The sequence below is a fragment of the Lepisosteus oculatus genome, chromosome 23 (assembly GCF_040954835.1).
Source record: "Lepisosteus oculatus isolate fLepOcu1 chromosome 23, fLepOcu1.hap2, whole genome shotgun sequence".
NCBI classification, from domain to species: Eukaryota; Metazoa; Chordata; class Actinopteri; order Semionotiformes; family Lepisosteidae; genus Lepisosteus; species Lepisosteus oculatus.
Window position 1 is genome coordinate 11,920,432 of NC_090718.1, and position 20,627 is coordinate 11,941,058.

Consider the following 20,627-nt stretch of genomic DNA (forward strand, 5'->3'; position numbering starts at 1 on the left):
AGAGGTTAAAGCAAGGAGGGTGGGAACTGATTTTCCACAAATATTTGCATTTTCAGTCACTAAGTACAAATAGCTGTGGACTGAAACTCAGGTATCACTTCTTTATATTCTTTATCAGTCTTGCAGGACTAGGTCCTGGAACAGCAAGCGGGCAGGTTAAAGAGTTAGTGTTTCCATGTGCTATACAAAATCAAATGTATGAAACCCAGCACTGGCAAGCAAGATAAGCCTCTGCACTGACTCACAACCGGCGGGTTGTGGTTTTGAGTTGCCGGCTGCAGACACTGCTGTTGTACCTTGAGCACGGTAATCTATCCCAGATGCTCCAGTGCTCCCAGTTGTAGAGCTGGGAACCAAAATTGCAGAGGGAAGGTCTTCTGATGGTGTCCCATCCAGGGGAGAAGTCATCTGCTCTCTGATCACTTCATGCCTAGAAAACCTGGATATGTTCTGCTTGAATGATCCATTGAGTGAGGCTCGCATAGCACTGCTGAGCTACTTCCAATATAAAGATGGATGGTCCTGTAGCATGTGACACATTTTAAACTTTGAATTCCATTCATAGGTGTGTATTCACTAGCACAAACACCAGAAGCTGTACTTCACATTGTCAAAACAAAACAATGGGTAATGTGAGGGCAAACCTCTCTTGGTGCTGGCCACTGGCCCTCTGGAATGACAAGTCCTAATCTTTTAAAGTTGAGGCCTGTTTAGTGTAGCGAGCATTTGTTGAAATGCACCTTCCTTTCAGAAGATGCTTGTAACTGGACCTGTTTATCCCCGGGGTCAATTTTAATGGAGTAATTAAATGGAATCTCGGCTTGGGGCAGGAGAGTGAACACCCTTTAAAGAAGATGGGATCTGACTGGCATTTGTTCACCTTTGCTCCATTGTAAAAAATTCACAGGGACAGCACTCACTTCTGGATGTGCTGTTATGCAGACATGAGGGTCTGTTTAAGGGTCCTTATAGTGACTGATCATACTGACCCATTGAAGAATGTCAAGATTCTGAATCTCAGGATTATGAGTTTCTGGTCCCAGAAGTGATTTTATGATTATTTTTATTCACATAAATGTAATTATTCCACACCTTGTCTTTGCCTGAAAATGTTTATGTAGTTTATTATAACCAGGCATCTGTATGTAACCTCATCTTGTTAACCTCAAACTCAAGACATGATTACAGCAAACATTTATACTCCTTTTGAACTTGAACTTGATTTTAAAGCTCCTTTCCAAGACATCTATATCTTTGCTCCACAGAAACACTGAGACCGTTCAAATTCTTCAAATGGTGCTACTTGAATTCTAACTTTATTCTGGAAATGATTAACGAGCTTCATTGTCTTGGAATTGAAACCTGCCAAACGTGATGACATTATTAGTCCTTTCTTGGAAATATGTGCTTTTTTGTAGACTTTAACAAAGATTCCAGATTAAAAAAGACTGGCTAACTGGAATATCAGGAGTTTTAAAAGATTCCATTGTGTTTAGAATCTAATTATTTCAAGATCTAGACACCCTAGTCTAGATTTTCTGACTCTTACCACCCTACAGGACAAACTACTTATTTCAGAAAAGCGCAACTTGAGTGCAACCAGAGAAACTGAAAGCTTATAAACGTCTGCTAAGCGGTTTGCAGCAGAACACTATTTTTTCAAGTGTTTTGTATGTTTGGAGTTAATATTGATAAGTGCTCTTCACTGGTAAGCTGCAAATGGGCATGGTTTTTAATGCTCTAGAGGAACTAAAAGTATATTTTCATTTTTAATACTCAGGAAGACAGCTTCTCCACAGAAAATATTTCTTTCTTGAATGTGTTATTGAACACCACAGATGCGTTTGTGAGCCTTCCATATAGTTTTTTTTTGCAACCACAGCTAAGTAGCTATTTAATTTGCTATTTTTCTGATTTTCATAAGACGACATTTTAAGAGAGCAAATGTAAGACTGAAAAAAAGATTATCACTTGATTTTTTTTTCTGAAATACTACTCTCAACTGCATGAAGTGCAATATAGAGTGGCATTATGCAAAAAAACAGGCATGGAATGATTTACAGACATCTGGAGCATTTTAAGACCCTTTTAATTAGTATCAGACCTTTTCAAATCAAATGTCACGACAACTAAACACGGAATGTGAAAAGCGAAACAGTATCTGTAAACAAACTATTCATCAGAATCCCCCGAAAGCTATTTAAATGCCTTTGATATTAATAACATGAAACCCCAGTTCTTTCCCTAATGTCATGGCTCCACAAACTCAATTGTATAAAGCAGATTTTCACATCTAATAGCAAAAGGGAACAGGTAGTGTTTAACTTAAATTTTCATCATCTTGCTATAAGATAGCTTTGCGAAATTGCCAAATCTCTTTCTTGAAATTAGCATGGCAAACATTTGCCCTTGTTAGTGCTTAGTCCAATATGCTTTGCACTATTAGCAGTATTGATCACAGTCTTTCACCTTTCAGGCAGATTGTACTGGTCTCCAATGAGTGGGTTGTGGTTATGTAGCCCAGGACTACAGGCTGGTTGCATCAGAAAAGAGAAGCTCCATATGGATACCTACTGTATATCAGCCACACTGCTGCCACAACTGCTTTAATCTAGAAGGGATGACTCCCTTATTATAGAAGCAGGACTTTGCACACAGACTCCCATCTGGAAAATGAAATCTCTAGCCATGTTATTGAGGAACCACCTCCCTGAATTCAAGCCAGTGCCTCAGTTTTCCATTGACCACATTCACATGTCCACTTGCAGTCAGCTCAAGATGTTGTAAGCGAGTGGGGCAGGCAGCTGTCCAAACCACTTTGCAGCTGCATCTGTGAATACGTGAAGGCAAGACCAGACACATTGAGCTTGCAGTGCAGCTATTCACACAGCGCTAGGCATGCTCTTCACTTGTGTTCTTTGTAATATGCAAGTTAAAACCCCCAAATAGAACAATTTATTTCACCTGGCTTAGTTTATCAATATTTAAGCGTTGCATCACACCTTTTGTTAGGGACTTCTAACATTGTGCATTGACTCATTCATCTACACTTTTGTTTGTTGGTTCAAGAACTGGTTTCGTCCTTTGCAAGCTGAAGAACGACAGACAGAAGCAACCAAGGTTATCATTCAGTAAAATGGATCACACCTCTGCTAAGAGCATTCCAGTATGGCAGAGATTAAAGCAATTCCAGCTAAAATTTATTGATGAAAACGTAGCTCTAGATAACATGCTGTTTTATTTCTCTGGGAAGAACACTGAACCCTCCATGATGGCTCTTTCTAGAATGTGGTAGCTGTAGCATGTAGTTTTAGACCTTATGCACAAATGCCTGTTGGAACTTCTGTACATGCTGTGTAAACAACACCAGCTGACACACATCCGTTACCCCGGATTACTGACAGCAGGGATGGCACCCAGAACACAAGGTATTGCTGCACCATTTGGTTTGATTCCTGGTGTCAATACATACATGACTGCATATGCAATACTGCACATTGCTATTTGACCCATGCTGTAAGAAAAAAAAGGTTGATTTTCTTTGTTGATTTTCTCATTTTGATGCATTTATTTCCTTCACTGAGATACTCCTCTCCTTTCAACCAAAGTACTCTTTTACGGTCCATGGGTTGCGAAAAGGCTATGACCGCTGATGTAGTCTCACGAGCACTGCAATGAGATCAGAGGCTGTAACCTTTATTCCCCTTTATTAATCTAAATAAAAACAGAAACAATGTCTTAAATATACCATTAAGTGCTTCAATATACATCCTCCAGGAATAAAATAAAAACCTTCCTCTGTTTTTGCAAAAAGCAGAATAAACAGCACGATTCCTTCAAATTTAGGTATGCGATTTAGGGGAAAAAAAGGGGATTACAGAAGGAATTAGCGACTTGCAAGTGTCTTCTTCAAACATAACATCCTTCAGTAAGGTCAAGCGTTCATCGTGGTTTCATTATTTTTTTCTGGGCGGTGGTTGTTTTGAATCAGTAGGCCCTTCGGATCTCATATGGCGACCAGGAACTGCTCCCATCTTCCTTCGCCCAGGAGGGGGTGTCGTTAAGGGATGGTGGGGGGTTGTCTGACTCCTCAGAGGACAGGGGGGGCATCTTGGGGGCCAGGTCATTGGGAACAGTCATGTAGGGCGGGCAGGAGTAGCTGGGGGTCCCTGGGTAAGGAACCGGGTAGTGAACTTCATCCAGGGAGTGCAAGGAGTAAGGCTGGGAGCTGGCGAGACCGCTGCTACGGCTGGAACCCCTGTACTGCGTGGGGCTGCCCGACTCGGGGTTCGTCAACGAGCCGGAGGAGGGCACCGAGGAAATGGCATCGGAGCAAAGACCTTCCCCTTGACTGACGCTGTCAGGCCCCGTCTGCTCCCAGGAATCTCTCTGTGGACCGAGAAGAACAGGGTCAGCCAGGTGTGACTGGCCACAGGCCTGAAGCTGGGAGACTCCGCCTTATTCGCAGTACATTTTGCTAGTGCGACAGACATTGGAAAAGCCATCGGCTTTGATGTCGACTGGCTGAGACTAGAGGCTTTTGGGGTAGCAGGACTCGACAAAACTTAGCGCAAACGTCTCGAGAGCTATACAACGCTATTGCTGAAGTAGTACTACATCACCTGAGCTGTACCATGATTTAATACTATTCTAGGAGTATGGGAGGGTGCGGGGAGGGAGGTTCAATCACTTAAAAAAGGGACTTTTGTGAAGGCCTTATTTAGAATGTGACAAGAGCAGGTGTACCAGGAGGAAGTGGGACGACTCTCCGGAGAAGGGAGGCAGGAGAGACGGCAGGGCAGCAGGGGGAAAGATGGGACTTCCCCCCGTGGAGAAGGCGGCGCTGCGGTAGTCCCCGAAGGAGTCTGGGTAGTAGCTGTCGATGAGCGACGAGTATCCCGACACCGCCGACGGCTCACACGAGAGGGGCTTTCCGCTCAGGGACGAGGAGTAGACCTCGGCGGCAAACGGCTTGCTGGGGTGGCAGTGGGAGAACTCGGGGTCCGAGATAAATGACCTTCTCATGCCATAGTAGCTAGGCAGCATGTGAGAACCTGGGCAGGGAGATGAAGCGATTCCCGTCAGCTACTTTATGGTTTCCAGTGCACCGTTCAGTCGGTCTGCTGTTGTCATTGACTTTAATGTTCACATCAGGTGTCCCAAACATGAATAACAAAATGCTTATACAGTAGATGTAAGTCACATTAACCAGAGCTACAGGAGACATGATCGGCATAGTTAATAGATTATTTTGGCCAGACATGTCCTTTATGTCATTTGAAGAGGGGGGGGGGAGTTTACAACATTAAAACCTAGAAAAGTATCTCTCCTGGCTGTTTTCATAGATCTTACCTTACCTGTCAGCTATTTGAGCTTAGCAAGTTAAGCGTTATTTTGTAATTTCATTTGTATGGAAGCAAAAATGTGCAAATAACTCAACAACTGGACATAGGAACAAATGCCTGTTTTGCTAAAAGCTTTCAAAGGCTTACCTGACATTTGGACAAAAGCAGGCTGTGAAGAATTTGCTCCGCCCTGAAAAATAATTAGAGAAATTCAAACAGGTACAATAACATCTCTTCAGCTCCAGCTTTGTTCAGCTCAGCTCACACAAAGGAGAAAATGCTGCCGATCCTTCTCAACATGATGAATAGGTACATGTTTTCAAATAAGTAAGCACTTTTTATTCCAGAGGATCCCTGAGTGAATCAGATATAAGAGGGAACACACTTCTCTGCCATCACTGGAGGGCAGCACCCACACTGGTGACAAGCAGCAGCAATTCTGCGCCAACACCCACACTACACTGGAGATCAGGTGGGAAAAAAGAGAGAAATCTCTTCAACTGGATAAAAGGGGAAAGCTTTTGGGAGGCCAGCACGTGCAAGCCCAAAGTAGAAATTTAACCAGGACATGAGTAATAACAATCCTTCTTCTCAGAAACAGTACTCTGTAATCTTTAATGACCAGGCAGTCAAGACATCGAGTTAATGTTGGGTCCAAAGTAAAGAAGCTCACACTGGAATGTCCTATGTCAGAGCACGGCTATGGAAATCCCAGTCCAGATGGAAATTTGAACCGTGTGGTTTATTTACAGCAGCAACCTACATTTCCTATCTGGGGACTGACCAGACCCACACATGCATAGCTTCTGAGGTCTGACGAGATCTCATTCCTTGGATTGTAACACTGGATGCCCCCATAGATTTGTCTCAAAGGATTTCATACCCTTCTTCTTAAAGCTTGAATCTTGCAGGTCAGACTGGGCGGGAAAGTGTGCGGGACACATTAACTGAAAGACATTAGCTGGGTAATTCCAAGCCAATTGATGTTTCCTCTAGGCGAAGACAGTCCAAAGCTGGGAGAGGGGGGGGTCGTGAGTGGTACCACTGACACACTCTCGAGTGATTCTATGGATTTCACCCTCACCTGAGCCCGTTTGTGACCCTGAATCTAAGCTTTTAGACATTAGGATTCCCTGCTGACAACAGCACAGTGGAAACAAACAGCAAAGACTGTTGTCCTCATTTATCCTGGTTTCATCAGCCGCCGAATTCCGTACGTTTCGCCAAATGAGTTACGTCCAACGATAAAGAAGACGTGAGGTGGCGTTGTGCCTCTCGGCACTGGGGTCCTGGGTTCAATTCCTGGGCCGCTACTTTCGTGGCACCTGTATTTTCTCCCTGTGTTCACTCGGGTTTCCTCTGGGTCCTCCAGTTTCCTCCCACAGTCCAAAGACATGCTGGCAGGTTAATTGGCTTCCGGAAAGTTGGCCCTGGCTGGGGGGGTGTTTGTGTCTGTGTGTGCCCTGCCTTGTGCTCTGTCGCTTGCCAGGATAGGCTCTGGCTCCCCCTCCCCCGTCACCCTGAATTGGATGAAGCCGTTAGAAACGGATCAACGGATGGACAAAGTAGCCACAGGAACTTTTTCCTTTATTACTTAGTATTGCTTTATCAAAATGACACCCGTACCGTGCGAGGATTAAAGTATTCGGGTTTCATAGTTTGGCCAAGTGCTACATTTTTCAGCCGCCATCTGTTAACAGTGTGGTTTTGTTAATTAACCTTTGTAAAAAAAAGAGCCCAACAGGAATCAACAGGCAAACCATTCCCTCACGTCTTGCCATCATGAAGGGCATTAGCGCACGGACACCAAGGGAGTCATTTCTCTGCAGTGGGATATGCAAAGTACTCTTTGCAAAGATAAAAAAAACACCTGTTTCTGTGTTAGTGGTGTCAGCTGGGTAATTCTGCATCCATTTGGGGTTATTCCATGACTCGTCATCCCTAATTTCCAGGACAATAAGAAGCAGAGATAGGAAAGGGTCTGCACTTTGTTTTTAAATTTATGTCTGGAAGCCGCAGAAAGCTGGGCGCTTATCCCGAGGCTGCCGTTGTGCCCTGTCTGCAACTTCGTGCTTCCAGAGCATCCCTCCCTGCTAAAGAGGGGATGAGCTCTCCAGGGTTTGCATATTGCAAACATGAAAGAGCTGATATCAAGGCAGCCCTGGCTGGAGGGGAAGCAAATTTTGAGGACTCAATTTGAATGTAATTTGCCAATGCTGAGACTTCCCCATGCAGACCGTGCATGCCTCACTGCTTTTCTGAAGGCTCCATATGGAAATCAGGTTGTTAAAAACTAATACGTTCACCCAGCAACACAGCAGCTGATTGTCGGAACCGATAAAACCGAGGCGTCCACCTCCCAGCCCTTTGCATGAGAGTGTAATGTGCGCTGCCAGGGCTTAAAGCCACAAGGAACTATTTGTCACTGCAGATCTGCAGGAAAGCGTTATCTGTGAAGCTCGTTATAAGGCAAGAAGGTGTTGTCATAATTAATGTGAACAGCGGGTTCATGGAAATATTACAGTATCCCTTTCTCACTTTTTTGTGTTTTATAGCCAATTGGTAGCCTGCAAATGAGTATTGCCCACACTGTCGTCCAAACCAGAGCTGTATTTTAGTAGCCAGAGCAAGAAATTGATTTCTTGCAGCCGCGTTTCGTTTTCAGGGTAGAACTAAAGGCTTGTCGTTGCGGTGGACAGTGTTTATCAAGCTCAATGATTATGCTTCGCCTAATTAAGAACATCGTGGGTCCAAACGCTCTGACAAATGATTATCATCACTTATCTTTTATACAGTTTATATTCGGCATAATAAGGACATGACGGAGAAGTTTTATGTTGTATGCAAATCTGATCGATACTCACTGAGGTACGATGAAAATAACTCATGTCCGAAGGGTAAAAGTCGCAAAGCGGTGTTTTTGCGTGAGACAACAGTTTTTAGACAGCCGTGGGATTTTTGTGACATTTCTGAATGCCCATATCCCTTTCTTTCCTTTCTTTTTGATGGATTTGTTCTTGGCAGCTGATTTCCATGTGGGAAGTCCGCACCATGTCCCAGCAGTAATGACGTGCATAGAAAAAAGTCCAGGTTTTTTATTTAATCTTGCCAGGTTACAGGCACCTTTTGGCAAAATAGTTTTAGTTCGCAATAAATGAATGGAAAACCGGATAAAATAGCCCTTGTCAAACAGTTATTTATTGATGAAGTTCCACACTATATCATGGAGAGTTCTTTCGCATTTTAACATCCATTCCATAAATTATTTTTTTCTGAAATAATTACTTCGTATTAATTAGCATCAAAATTACTATATGCTTGAGGTAAATCACCTACTAGAAAGCAATCTAAAAAGGCCACACCTGTTTATTATATTTGTGTGTGTGTGCTATAGTTATTAAAATGTCTACATACAAAAGGACATATGCTTTTTTGTCCCATAAAGTAAATGCAAATTGCTTGGGTTGTCTTTTAAGTTTGGTGGTGGGAAGATTTTGTATGCTTATTTTTTGTGTAGCTTTTCAGTGGGGTTCTTTCAATAACGGTGACAAAGAGTGTCTCAGTGACTTTTCACAGGTCTGAACTTGAAAGACCAATTTGTGGTCAATCTATGATAAAGCTCACTTCAGTGTGAGATTAACTAAAAACTCAAAAGAAATAGTACAGGAAACAATGAGCGTCTTTTCATTAACAAAGCTTGTTAAACTGCAGATGATTTCAGGTCATATTGACAAAACATGTCTTACCCTTGAATGCATTTTAACAATTTGAATAACTAATTCTAGCAATGGACATGCAATGTCTACCTATAGAATTATGACGTGTGTCTGGGGAATTACTTTCTGATTTCAAATTACACAGACATGGAATTAAAATATAAACCTTTTCTTTTTAATTACCCATCCAATCTGTAACTGTGCATGGCTATCTTTATTGTTCTTTGGGAGAACAACAGGACAAGATGCTGAAAATATTTTACGAAGATAGGACTGCACGAAATTCAGTGTTTTATTAAATATTTTCGTCTACACTCTGCAACTATGCATACTTATATACATGACTGCTTTTTTTACACTTGAAAACTAAAAGTCAAAATGTGCATTAGTCAAACAACCCACACGCAAACAAGCAGATGATCTTTTACAATACTGCTCTTCTCAGACTGACAAAATGCAGCTGACTATTAGAAATCGTGTGCTGACTGGAAGCTGCCAGATCAAAGTTATTCTCAGTGTGTGCAAGTAGAAGGCTGAAAAACTGTGTTCCAGAACTGGGCTCACGCTGCCTTCTGCAACAATACCTAACTTGTCAGTGCTTTGCAAAGAGAACAATGTGACTCAACAGGTGTGCAGTGGCGGCTTTTGCATAGCTTATCTGTCCAGACCACAAGGACAAGAACACAGCCTGCCAATCCTGGGGTTCATGACCATCTCTATGGGCATCTTTGTGTCTGACTTCAATGGATCTCAGAAATTGTTTCATGTTTGTTTTAAACTCTTTTCTTCTTTCTCATGAGCTGGCATTTGGTATAATACATGTATTCGTTTGCATATGTGCACATGTTTATGCCCATTTCCATAAGTAAAGGATCATAGAGAATGTCCTTTTCATCCGTTTGTGCCATGAGCTTATAAAAGTGATCAGGATTGTAAATACAGCAGCACTTTTTTGCACAGAATTGTCAAGCAGGATTAGGACAACACATTCTGCACATCGGTCCTGCTCTGGTACTTAACTATTGTTGTGCACTGAGGACAAGGTACTGTAGAAAGAAAAAAGGTTGGAAAGGGAATGAAAAAGAATAATAAAGTTTGATAAAGGTAAAGTTCATTTATGCAGAGGTAAATAACAGCAGCAGAGGTCCGTCAACTCACATTAAACCTGGGCACGTTGGTCTGTCTCGATCTTTTCTCTGCCAGCAGGTCCTTCACGGTATGTTTGACTCTGACCCCCTGATAGACTCTTTTGGAATATTCTGCAAAAAAGGGTGGCATTGTGAGAGAAAAAACAGAAATATAGCATATAGCATATAGCATATAGCATATAGCATATAGCATAGTAGCTTTTTGTCAGGATATCCTTTGCACAGCACAGACCATTGTGGTTAAAAAATCCCGTATTCATGGGATTACGGTGGATGTGTATTTTTGTGCACATCATTGATTTTTCCCTCATTTTCACACATGATTTTCACTCATTTACAGACGGAGGATGCAAAAGACTCGGTTTCACAAAAAAGGCTCAATTTTAATTCTTGGCATTTTAATTACATTTGAGGGATCAGTTGCTAATGTGCGCATACAATTTTTAAAGCCAAAGATGTTCTTTTCCATTTTTTCCATCGCGCCTTATACTGTATACATTCTAAACAACACAGAGGTATTCTAGCCTGTAGGATTACATGTACAGTATATTGTTAGAAAGGAAAGCTGGTTGTTTCTTGGTCGTCTTTTTGCCTACATTCAATTTACTTTGAGTAGATTAGTAAAGATGAATAATAGTAATGAATAATATTGTTAATAATAATAATAGTAGTAAACAGAAGCAGTCAATGTAACTATGCTTCCAGATTTTTCTGTGCTTGTATACCCTCTCTACATTATGAGAAACACCTTTTTCAAAGTAAGAGGAAGTGGGGAAGCTTCACCAGCTTTTCAATGTATCAACAAACTTCTAAAATAAGAACAAAATAAACAGTTAAGCGAAGAGTCACACATCGGAACATCCGCAGTAACTGTTTTATCCTCAGAGGGTTAAACAGCTGGAGCTTGACCAGGCACACACAGGGTGGGGCAAATAGAAGAAAACAGAAATTTCAGTATTAGTAACCTTTGCGTTGTCGCATTTTCATTTATCGTTAAATAACTCTTAGAATAACAATATCACTCCGTTGAAAAAACTGCAGCTATTAACAGAGAACAGGCTATGTATTCACAGAGGCCGGCTACTGTAAAATCAAACATATGAGCAAAAGAGGTCTTACCATTATTCTTGATAGTGGAGTACAAGAAGGTGTAAAGCAAGAAAATAGTCCAAGAAAAGAAATATCAACCAAACCACCTGTCTGCAGAGGAGACCGTCATGCTGGGAAATGAAACTGTCCTCTTAATACACAGAGACCTAGCCATTTTAAACAAAATAATTGCAAATAAAACCTCATATCCAAATAGGGGGGGCATATTTGGTTATCTTTTTCTGTTAGTCAAAACCTAAACAGATTAAGTTGCTCTTTATAAAATCTCACAGAGCACACTGTAAGAAGGTGAGGATCACTCCATGTGTATCGTTCGTTTTGAGCAAAAGGTGTTACAACGCTACATCAAAGTTGTTTTCACAGATATAATTACTACGTCTCTTGAAAGCGGGCTCATCAAAATCCTACCCTAGGATTGTGGAAGTATGAGACGGGCTTCCCAGCCATGTTTGAAGTCGATACCCTGGCTTCTTCAAACGTGGCCTGATCAGATCCCTGGATCATTTGCCCCTGACTACCAACTGGATGAGTCAAATGGCCTCTCCTCATGCCTGTGTTTCTTTTTTGTTTCCTATTTTCAATTGACACTTCCTGCATTTGACGGTTTTTGCTCATATGTAATGTTTCTGAAAACTCAGATGATGTCAGTGTATGACGGTTCTGAACAAGTGACATGTGTAACACTGACTCAAAAGAGCAGTAAAGGTCTCTGTGCAATAGGCAGCCAGTTAAAAGAAAGGAAGCTGAACCTTAGACTGAGGATATCTCTAATATTTGTGAAGGCTACAGCGGCCTCTGAAATATGAACATGTGCGTTGTAAAATAAGGTGAAATCGGAGCACCTTTTTGCAGAACACAAAATGCAGAAAGTCTGACAGGAAGGCCTTAGACTTCATCTCACAGTGACCCATGACTACAATCAGTCTTTCCTCCCCTCAACAGCTTTTCTGCCATCACTACAGCAGCTGCGGCTGCTTACCGCGGACAGAGAGAGAGGGTGTGGGGCATGTGTCACCCTTTCTGCCAGGCAGGTTGAAGCCAATAACACTCCACTTAGTGCAGGGCTGGTCCGTACTCACTGAGACGATTTTGTAATGGCTTGTAATTCTAATTATTCAACTCGGGTTATGCAAATTTCGGTTCAGTCTCTACGTTTGTGTTTTGAAACTCTGGGGTAATACTTTAGCAGCTGTGCGGAGGAGGGATTGGAGCTTTGGACCTGTATAACTGGAAGGCCAGGGCCAAGGGGTCTGAATTCCAGGTAGAACACACCGAAGCTGGTGTACTGTGGAGCTGCATACTGTACTTTACTCTGATTTCTGCAGTAAAAATGCCCAGCTGTATAAAGAGGTATTTGTGTAAATTGCTGTGGATAAAAGTGTCAGTCAAATCAATGAAGAATATATTATACCAATGATACATTTTGCAGAGGGAATGAAAATAAATCTGAAGTTTTGACATTGAAACAGTCTGAGGTCTGCTGTATCATTAACAATCTAAATACAGGAGGCTGCACAGTACTGCTACCTACCAGGGGTAATGTGTCTGTCTGTTTATCTCCATGTAAGCACACAGATTGACTTGTAGGTACTCCTGAAAATGCAATTAAATTTTTCTGAGGGGTATTGTATACGAGAGTGACCAAGCATTTGGTAATAAGACAATAAAAGTACATGAACCAGGGGATTGACTGAACATATCAAAAGTCTGTCATGAAAAATAAAATCCATACTTTTGCATGTGATAAATTATTTTTTTACCTTAGAAGTCATCACCTTATGACTTGTGACAGTATGGAATAGAAGAGCCATGAATGATTCATGCAGCCCAAAGTAAAAGAAGATTAGTCCTTCATATAACTGCCCGTTTCCATTTAATTACTACAGTATATTATATCCTGTGAGAATTATGTACTGCTTTGTAGCCTGAAAGAACCCCTTACAATGACTGCTAAGATTTTGGCAGCCACTCACAGATTTTCTTGTCCTTTGTGAAATTGCTGAAGTTTGTTATGTACTGTACATGCTAACATAGTATCTGCTGCAAAATATGTCCCTTAATACAAAACCAAAGTTTGATATTTATATACAGTATATATCAGTTTTTCTGTGTTATCTGAAGACCCTATTACAACCCTAAAAAATGACATCAATGTGAGTTATTTGTGGAGCTTATTTGTGAACACTTATTATAGGTAAACAGACGCTTATTTTTTTAATTTGTGTTGCAGCATTCCTTGTTCCTAAGGCAAGGACTGCCCACAAAAGAAATTTCCACCTCCCCCATTTCTGGAACATTCCATAGCTCAACGCACACCATATGATCATTTAATCTCTTGGCATTACTGGAACAAAATGCATACAGTAAATGACTCATTTGGGAACAAGTAAAGGTTTATTCCATGCTGAAAGGAAAAGGAAATAGACAACGGCATTTTGGCTGTGGAGCCTTCTTTAGGCGTCAGATGTCACACCTGAAGAAGGCAGTCAAAAGTTGTGTCTCTTTTCATTTCCTTTCAGCATGAAATAAATCTTTATCTGTTCCTTTGCAGCCTACGTTTGCTGACAGAGCTACCTATGTAAAGCATCAATACCTTCCTGAACACAGAAAAAAACGAAAACATGTCGCAGTACCTAAACTACCATTCAGTTTCAGCACTGCTTTTATGAACACAACATTGATTTGCCTGTTTTGTACTGTTTTATTGCTAATGTCAATTTTTGACTGGTGCCAATAGTCTACCCTGGGCTACCCTTGTAAATGATATGTAAATCCTAATAGCTTTTCATCGGGGTAATTTAGCAGATAACTAAACCTTTCTCAGCGTCATAGAAGCATTTGGTTTGCCATTTTGCTTGGCGGGAAAATGATTAAATTGAAAATGTGTTTAACGGTGGTATCCTGATACAAAGAGCTATTACACTGGCAACAAACTGTAAAACATCTTCACAGCTACCTTCAAGTCTGTAGCCCTAATTTTCTCATTAGAAGATGCTACAAATGGCTTGAAATATGCAATGCTGGACTGGTTAACTGAACCCAATTTTCCATTCATGTGATTTTGCCAAATAAATGGCTCAATACTGTATTTTCGATTATACTAGACATTTAAATTCAGCTAAAATATGGTACTGTTAGAATGCAAAGCTCTGCAAATCCCTTGTAGAACTGCACATCAGTCTTCAACTCCTGACGCTTTGAGATGCTGGAACCTGCCTACCCATCATTCCCTCACGTTATTGTTCTGTCTTTAGCTGCCTCGTGAATTGCTTGGTCCAGCAACTGCCTTATCTTATCATTTCCTAGGGACTCAAGGGATACCACACAACTGAAGCCTTTGAAGGGCTGTCAGAAGGAGACAAGAAATAAAGAGAATCAAGGGATCAGAAGAAAACAGGTGGGAGCTCTCTTTTTCCCCAATAAAACACATTCGCATGTTTATATTTCTTCTGATGTGTGTTTCGGCAGGTCCTTACGGATCATTCTGCACTGCTGATTTTCAATCTTTCCTTCAGTTCACTAATAATAAATAATCATCTTTATTTTCTATAGGGCCTGTTAAAGTGGGTTCTCAATGTGCTTTACGATGGGAATAAAGAACGTTGAAAAGGAGAGGATTTCATACAATTAGCACAATAAAAACAAGGGTTTGGAAAGCAGAAGAAGATACAACCATTTAGGAACCAGTTAAGTAAAAGCCTTTCTGAAGAAGAAGGTTTTAAGGCCGGATTTGAAAGATAAAATTCCAGAGGTCTGGGACATGGTAAGAGGAGGCCTTGTCACCCACAGTATGTAGATAAGGTTGGGTGATGAACAGGTGGACAGAGTCAGGGGAACAGGGGAGCCATATATAATAAATAAAAAATAATAGAATTAGCTCAAACATGCCATATTACAAGACTGCGCTGTATCCAACAGAACTTCATATAAACAGCTGTTATTTACATAATGTCTAATGTATGTGATACATTTGTCCCAAAATGTTTCCGTAATGTTCTGTCCCTTATATGATAGAAAATAGGCCTTACTAATGGGCTTAATAATTCCTGACCTTTGCTTCATTTACTGTGTCAGAATAGCAGGCCTCTGTATCATTAATGGCATAAAGCTATCTGATTTTTCCAGTATTTACAGTTTTACATTTTTTCTATTTTCCTTTTTCTGACAAACAAAGACAATAATTGATTGTTTTCCTGCAAGTCTGTTAGATTCATCAACACCTGCTGATTTCACCCAGGCTGCAAATGGGAGGTTTTTATTCAAATTTGATCTGGGATAAGCTCACCCGGAGGTCCGTACGTTGGGAAAACAAAGGGAGATGTGTATCCGGAATAAATGGCAATTAACCACAGGTCCACAAATGCCAATACAGGCTCTCCTTCCGCTTTGGATCAACTGGACAGCGTATGGATCTCACCAAATCCAACAAAAAGGTGAGAGATGAACCTGAATATAATGCTGGTGGATTTGATCCGCTTGCAGGGCTGAAAGAGGACCATTTGTCATTATACCAATAATTACCACTCTAAGAAGACAATCCTCCTATGCAGAATTTGTAACTGCACACTTGTAATTTATTAGAGCACAGATACAGAAGTGCCTGAGGCATGGCGTTGCCTTTGTTTTAAAGATAGGAAAGTAACTAAATTGAGGGTTTAGTGTTAAGGTTTGTATTTTCTGCTCCTGTTTCCCTTACCAATCTAGAATTGTTGCTTTGCAGCAAACAGACTAACATAGCTCTTGTCTTCTCTAAGCAGAGGCCTTAAAATTCTTCGTAATGATCTTGTAAGTCAGATATCCCAGGTCCAAGAAGGTTTTAATATGGTTTCCTTTGGTCCCATTGGTCTGATTTGTTTGTTTTAAATGAAGTTATACTGTAGGTCACGTCAAGCAGAGAACGCCATCTCAGTGACCAGAATTTTTCCTCACTGACTTCTTTTGACAGATCAAATCTTGAGCTGCAGTGGTAGGTCATCGGTCTCAGCTTAGGAAATCCTTACTACTTCATTGAAGCACTGTAAGAAAAAAGCTTGCCAGCTGTCACAGTTTCTAGTTGTTCCTAGATTAAGAAAAATGTGTTAAAATAACGTCTCTGCGATTTTAAAATGAAGTCCTTCTCTAACTCCCCTCCATCCCGATTGCTGTCTGTTCTGTATCTTCCATGACTCAGCCACTAGCTTGCTCAATGTCACCTCTGTAGGAGGGCCCCTTTCTGGAGAGAGCTCCAAACTCATGCTCTGCTGTTGTGGGAAATTCTTTAACAGTGGAACACGAAACAGCCTTTTCAGGCGCAGATTCAAGCTTTATTGAGCTCAATACACACCGAAAGGTACCACCGCATCTACCCCTCAGAAACATCTTGTGTTTTCGAACCCTTTTTAGACACTCTAGCCTCAGGCAGTGCATGACGGGCCAGTCTGATTCTAGTTCACCAGGCTTTTGTGCTAGTCTAGTCAGGAGCAACTCAATTACTGCTGTTTTGGCAGAGTCAGTTCTTATCGTCCCATAACAGTCCTTGAAGCAGTTTGGTAACTGACACAGAGCTAAATGAACATGTCCCAATTATTATTTCATACATTCTGCAGCGCGATGAAGTATGACCCTGAATATATGCTAGTATATTAACATAGCAGGAATGGTACTGTACTTGTCCTTCTACTGCAGCCATTTGCTCTAGACCGCAGTAGATTCTAGTGTGTTTCATGATGGACTTCTGCAGTGAGAGACACTGAATGATCCTGTTACTGTATAAGCAACAATATTATCCTTGCGTTCATCTATTGTCAGAAGGCCACGTATCTGTGTGAGGCCTTGGCAAAGCAGGGGCTAATTCTGGAAGAACATGGTACATGAGCACTCGTTTCTTTCAAAGGAACAGCAATGCACTGTCTGGCCCAAGCAAGAGTAGAAAAGTAAAATGAAAACAAAATTTCAGAAATATATCATTAAAGATCAATTCAAAAGCAATGCACACTTTCAGGTTGTAGACATGATTAATGCATGAGAATCTGACTAATACATGAGAATTTGGGTCAAAAGTGTTGTTATCTTTTTAATTAATTATCTCTGCATTTTATTTAAACTATTTTTCAAATGGCTCTGCTCCTATTTAAAGCATTGTGGAAAGCGGTGTATGTTTGCACAGGGGTAACTCTTGTGTTGAAACAAGGATAAACTGCTTGGGAGGCACAGTGATGCAAGTGTTGGCATAGCTACCTCATAGCGCTGGGGTCCTGGGTTCAGTTTCTGGGGTGTTGTCTGTGTGGAGTTCATATGTTCCCCCTGTGTACTGGTATGGTAGTTGGCATCTAGGAAAACTGGCCCTGGTGTGAGTGTGTGTCTGTGTGGGCCCTGGCATGGACTAGGGTCCTGTCTAGGGTGTATCCTGCCTTGTGCCGATCCGACTGCCCAGGGACCCAGAATTGGATAGATTGGTTTGAAAATAGATGGGTGGAATACAATTATTTTGAAACAGCCTGCCTTGTCAGTTTGTTCCTATTTGTTAATCGTACCGTGATCCAGGTGTTAGAGAGAAATCCTATTGAAATCATGGAGTTTTACAGTACTTTGGCTTTAACCCAGTTGTGAAAAGGAGTGACAAGATGACATTATGGACAATGTGGTCCTTCCTCTCCATCTTTGCAAGAGCCAAGGAACTGTTACCAAGGCAATGAAGATGGGATTGATGGGGGTTGCAAAGCACAGACCACTGGGTAAAAAAAGTTTGATGTCCCCTATATATATGGAGGAAGATGCAGATGACTGTAAGTACTGGTGGTTTATCTCCACTTAAACTAGTACTGTTCCTCCCAGTTTGGGCACCAGTCAGGATGTTTTTGGATCGTTTGAGTTCACTGGGACAAGCTGAGTGAAAATGGGTGGTCTTCCGTTTGCAGCACTGAACTACAACAAACCGTCAATGCGCTATTCTGATCAGTCAGAGATCATTGGTAGGGTTCCCCCCCAAAAAAAACTAGAAAAAAAATGAAAAGGGTGGAGAAGGGTGATTTTAATTGCACTCTTTTTTACATTCCTAGGCAGCATAAACCCCAATGAGCAGACAGCATTTGCAATTTAATGTATGATAGGAAATTGCATGCAAAAACATAATGTTATGTAAAGGACCCTAGCTTTATGAATGTGGTCACAGATAAGTGCCCATGATAGCTGGAAGATTGGTAGGGATATATAAGCATTATCAATACTTTTGGGCCTAGCATCATAAATCTGAACAGAGCAATACAAGATACTGAATGTTTTACTTATTGTAAGATTAAAGAAGACAAACTTTCTGATTTTATTTCTAATGCCACACCCCATCCACATATTCAAATGTTTATTAAAAGGGTCGAATTTATATATATATACTTAATTTAATTTAACGCTTATGTACTGTACTTCGTTGTTTCTCACTTTTGTACGGATAAATGTTTTAAAGTTTAAGGAGTAATGTTGCAGATGTTTTACTTTACATCTAAGGATCAAGTAGTATTCCGTAAGTAAAAAAAAAAACTTTTTTTTGTTTGTTTGTTCATTAACTCTCCCTACAAGCTGTAAATAATCAAACTTGGTTAAGAAAACTTAAAAGTGGTGGAACTATGAAATACAAGTGTTACCGCGAGAAGCTCGTTTTGCAGTAGCTGAGTGATTTTTGGTTAGTAAGTAGCTTACATCTTTTTTTCATCAATTCTCTCTTGAGGATTTTGGTTTCTTTATTTTCCTGTTTTACAAAATCCCGTGACATCACAAAAGAGTATGACTAACAATTCCTTTGGCAAGTTTGTAAACGTAGGTGTTAAGTCAGCTGAGTGCTCAGGTCCTGTTTGTGGTGCTTTGACGAGTTAAATAACGGAAACTTTAGGTGTTTCACATTTTCCTATTCTGCAAGGCCATTTATGTTTAATTGTATTTTTATTATTTCTCAATTAACAATAAGGATCTTCTGGAACGAAAGACCTCTTACTATATGAAAGCATTGTCAGTGTTACAAGCGAGATCAAAGCTTGAGTTCACTTGAGTTCGTTTTAGTATTTGTTAAATATTTAAAAGAAGCTCTTTAGTGAGCGATACTAAGTAATATTCTTAAAACATTTGAGAACATCTTTGCTAGTAGATTGCTCAGTGTCATTTACAGAAAAAAAATGATACCATTAGTTGAGTTCCCCACATTTTCTTCACGATTAAACATTTGTGTGCACTCACGAAACGACAGCCTTCGCATTGTTAAAAAACACTTCAACGACAACCATAGAAGTAGCATAATTATTATCATCGCAGCTACAACGCCCGTGTCATTGCTGTAAAAAAAAAGTGCACTACTTTATTTTATGTTATTTTAGTTGCCCTTACCTGTTTCCATTCCGCCTATTTTTGAAAGTGCAGTTAGAGAAGGGGGAGGGGAGCCGGTCTTCAGTTCAGGTGAGAGATGTCTTTTTTATTTCCAGTGAACAGTGCGATAAATGATCATTATACCAAGGGCGCAAACTCTAAAACTGTCTTAGAGACATTTTGACATTATATACCAGTGATAATGTTGGTTGTGAAGTGACCTTTACCCATTTGGTTAAATGCAAATGATTGGCAGGACGTTTCTCTATAATTTGCATTTATATTCTAGATCAGATGCGAGAGGGAGTTGAGCTCCGTAGGTGAAAATCCTAAATGGATATTATACTGGATATTAATATTTTTATCAGATATAATTATTGTAATAACCGCTCGTGTTCTTTAAGATACATTTGAAAAGTTCAAGTACATACACTGGAATCGAATTTATGTTTACAAAAACGTGAGCATATGTATATTTTGAAGTGTGAAGAGGATTTATAATTCTAAATTTATGATAAAACGCTTTTTGACCAATTGAAAATACTATACGTAATTTAAGGCAAGCATATTGCATTAAGCCCATTATATGTCAAAACAAAACTTTTTTTGTAACGATAGCATGAATCATACAGTCTTTTTATACTTTCAGGCTAGCAATTTTTTTAAATATTGATGTGTCTACATTTATTTTTTTAATCGTATCCTGTATAAAATTCCCACAAAGAAAATATCTCTGTGTCATTCATTAAATCTGTGAGGTAACCCTGACACTGCTGGGCTGTTTTAAGGCCTGACTGGGTTTGTCTTATGTTGGTATAGAATGGTTAAAAGTGGCTGGGATTAGACTGAATACATTAAGCTTCAGGACCTGACTGACATTTGGCAGAATGTTAGTGCAAAAGCAATAATATTCACAGTTGCTTTTATTAGCCAGTAATCATGGCAGTAGGGGAAGAAACTGTTTCTACCTTTATTTCAGC

The 20,627-nt window shown here is 40.5% G+C and overlaps 1 protein-coding gene across 2 annotated transcripts; it reads right to left on the reverse strand.

The window, feature by feature from the left end:
• Positions 1–2,072: 2,072 nt before the first annotated feature.
• Positions 2,073–19,847, reverse strand: pou2af2 (POU class 2 homeobox associating factor 2). Of its 2 annotated transcripts, none has more exons than XM_069182907.1 (5): positions 19,669–19,847; positions 10,220–10,320; positions 5,493–5,535; positions 4,747–5,054; positions 2,073–4,389 (listed from the first exon to the last, which is right to left on the reverse strand). In XM_069182907.1, exons 1-5 carry the CDS (start codon positions 19,676–19,678, stop codon positions 3,988–3,990), a joined length of 864 nt encoding a protein of 287 aa, XP_069039008.1. In that variant the 5' UTR covers positions 19,679–19,847; the 3' UTR covers positions 2,073–3,987. The 2 variants fall into 2 exon arrangements, with proteins under 2 accessions (XP_069039008.1, XP_069039009.1); XM_069182908.1 differs by lacking the exon at positions 19,669–19,847 and adding an exon at positions 11,329–11,462.
• Positions 19,848–20,627: the final 780 nt, after the last annotated feature.